This window comes from Nannobrachium achirus (assembly GCF_963921795.1).
Source record: "Nannobrachium achirus genome assembly, chromosome: 5".
NCBI lineage: Eukaryota > Metazoa > Chordata > Actinopteri > Myctophiformes > Myctophidae > Nannobrachium > Nannobrachium achirus.
This window is the reverse complement of record NC_137814.1, coordinates 180,106-182,500: the sequence shown is the minus strand read 5'-3', so window position 1 is coordinate 182,500 and position 2,395 is coordinate 180,106. Positions and strand designations below refer to the sequence as shown.

At 41.4% G+C, this 2,395-nt stretch overlaps 1 protein-coding gene across 1 annotated transcript in view; it reads left to right on the top strand.

The window, feature by feature from the left end:
- LOC308286127 (AP-2 complex subunit mu-A-like) overlaps positions 1-1,341 on the top strand; it is a gene marked incomplete at its 5' end in the record, with an annotated part of 17,441 nt that extends 16,100 nt beyond the window's left edge. Inside the window, one exon of the mRNA XM_080727083.1 lies at positions 251-1,341. Within this exon, the coding sequence (XP_080583209.1) occupies positions 251-385 (135 nt within the window). The 3' untranslated portion in view covers positions 386-1,341. The remainder of the gene's footprint in view (positions 1-250) is intronic.
- Between the last annotated feature and the right edge of the window lie 1,054 nt (positions 1,342-2,395).

Genomic DNA, 2,395 nt, shown 5'->3' with positions numbered 1-2,395 from the left:
TCCCCTGCTCTCCTCATTGGTGGTGCAACGTCTAAATGTGTCCCCTGCTCATTGGTGGTGCAACGTCTAAATGTGTCCCCTGCCCTGCTCATTGGTGGTGCAACGTCTAAATGTGTCCCCTGCTCTCCTCATTGGTGGTGCAACGTCTAAATGTGTCCCCTGCCCTCCTCATTGGTGGTGCAACGTCTAAATGTGTCCCCTGCCCTCCTCATTGGTGGTGCAACGTCTAAATGTGTTCTCTTCTCTCCAGGTTCCGTTCGCTCCCTCTGGCCTAAAGGTTCGCTACCTGAAGGTGTTCGAGTCCAAGCTGAACTACAGCGATCACGACGTCATCAAATGGGTTCGCTACATCGGCCGCTCGGGGATCTACGAGACCCGCTGCTAATGTCTGGCCACGCCCCCATGCCACCCCCCCTTCTCTTGCTCTGTCTCATATTATTGCTCCTCCCCCTTTCCTCCTTCAGTAATTGTCTGAGATTTAATAATTATGTGGTTTAAAGAAGTCAAATAAAGAGAAGAGAATGGGATCATTGCAACATGTTGAAGCATAAATAAAGAAAAAAAGAACAGATATATGCAACATGTTGACACATCGTTATATAAGCAACATGTTGATAGATCATATATATGTGATTGATTATATGATTATATATATATATATATGTGATTATATATATATGATTATATCTATGATTTTATATATATGATATATGCAACATGTTGAAGCATTGTTATGGTGTATTTTATCTCCGTAGTGTTCTGAGTACAGCAGTGGTCTCTCTCCCTCTCTGTGTGTCAGTGGAGACGCATTTCTCCAGACTCCAATAGTTCTGCCTCCTCGCCGGTGTTACGGTGGAGTTGGTGACCTGCTGAATTGAGTGACCGTATGAAGGTCCATGTCCAAACATAATTCACCGGTTCGACTCTGGTCTAGACTAGGTTTAACTCTGGTCTAGACTAGGTTTAACTCTGGTCTAGACTAGGTTTAACTCTGGTCTAGACTAGGTTTAACTCTGGTCTAGACTAGGTTTAGACTAGGTTTAATTCTGGTGTAGACTAGGTTTAACTCTGGTCTAGACTAGGTTTAACTCTGGTCTAGACTAGGTTTAACTCTAGTCTAGACTAGGTTAAACTACTCCACCCAGGAGGCAGAAAGGGGTCTATTAGGGCTGTGTTGTCACATTGACGTTCTATCTAGTCTGTTATGGGAACCAAACATCCTGATATGTCTTAGTAGTTCTATTTAAGATTCTCTTGTTGTTGTGAGTGAAGCTATGGTTTAATCCCCAGATATTCCTCTTCTCTGATATAAATAAATAAATAGACATTGTAATAGCAGTATCGATGGTTTCTGAACAGAGCTGTTTGTCTTTTGCTTGTTTGTTTTGGTGTGGTGTCCGTGTCAATGGGTTAACCTTAACCCATAGTTCACCACCCACCACCGTGTCAATGGGTTAACGTTAACCCATAGTTCACCACAATGGGTTAACCTTAACCCATAGTTCACCACCCATCACCGTGTCAATGGGTTAACCTTAACCCATAGTTCACCACCCACCACCGTGTCAATGGGTTAACCTTAACCCATAGTTCACCACCCATCACCGTGTCAATGGGTTAACCTTAACCCATAGTTCACCACAATGGGTTAACCTTAACCCATAGTTCACCACAATGGGTTAACCTTAACCCATAGTTCACCACCCATCACCGTGTCAATGGGTTAACCTTAACCTGAATGTTAAAGGACAACTTTGTTTTTTTACAACAAGGGTTCATATTTTAGGGAAAAGAAAAGATGAGTGTTAAAATCTTCTCATTTACTTTCTATTTTTCTTGCGATTTTAATTACCTTGATTCCAGTGGTTGGGGGCAGGCATGCAAGTGGATAAATATGTATTTTTAGACACAGTAAGCCGGTGATTTCTTAACAGTAACATTACCAGTCCCCATAAGTCACATCTGCCCATGAAATATTGTGGTGCATCTTGGAAATGGGCTTATTGTGTCTAAAAAGACATATTTAGCCACTTGTACGCATGCCCCCAACCACTGAAATCAAATCATTAAAATCGCTAAAATGATAGAAGTAAATGAAAACATTTTAACACTCATCTTTTCTTTTCTCTAATTACAATCTAAAATATGAACCCTTGTTGTAAAAAAACAAAGTTGTCCTTTAAGGCACAGTTCACCCTATCTATGGATTACTGACCCACTTGAATTCATGGATTATTCTTTTCTTTATTGCATTCCTAAGCCAATCATTTGATGGGAAGCCACACAGGAGACTCTTTGTGTCTCCATGTGTGTTATATTAGTATTATTGCTGTCCCTCAGTCTTTTCCATCACCATAGCATTCCTCAAAGCAGAACGTAGACCAGACCAGCTACA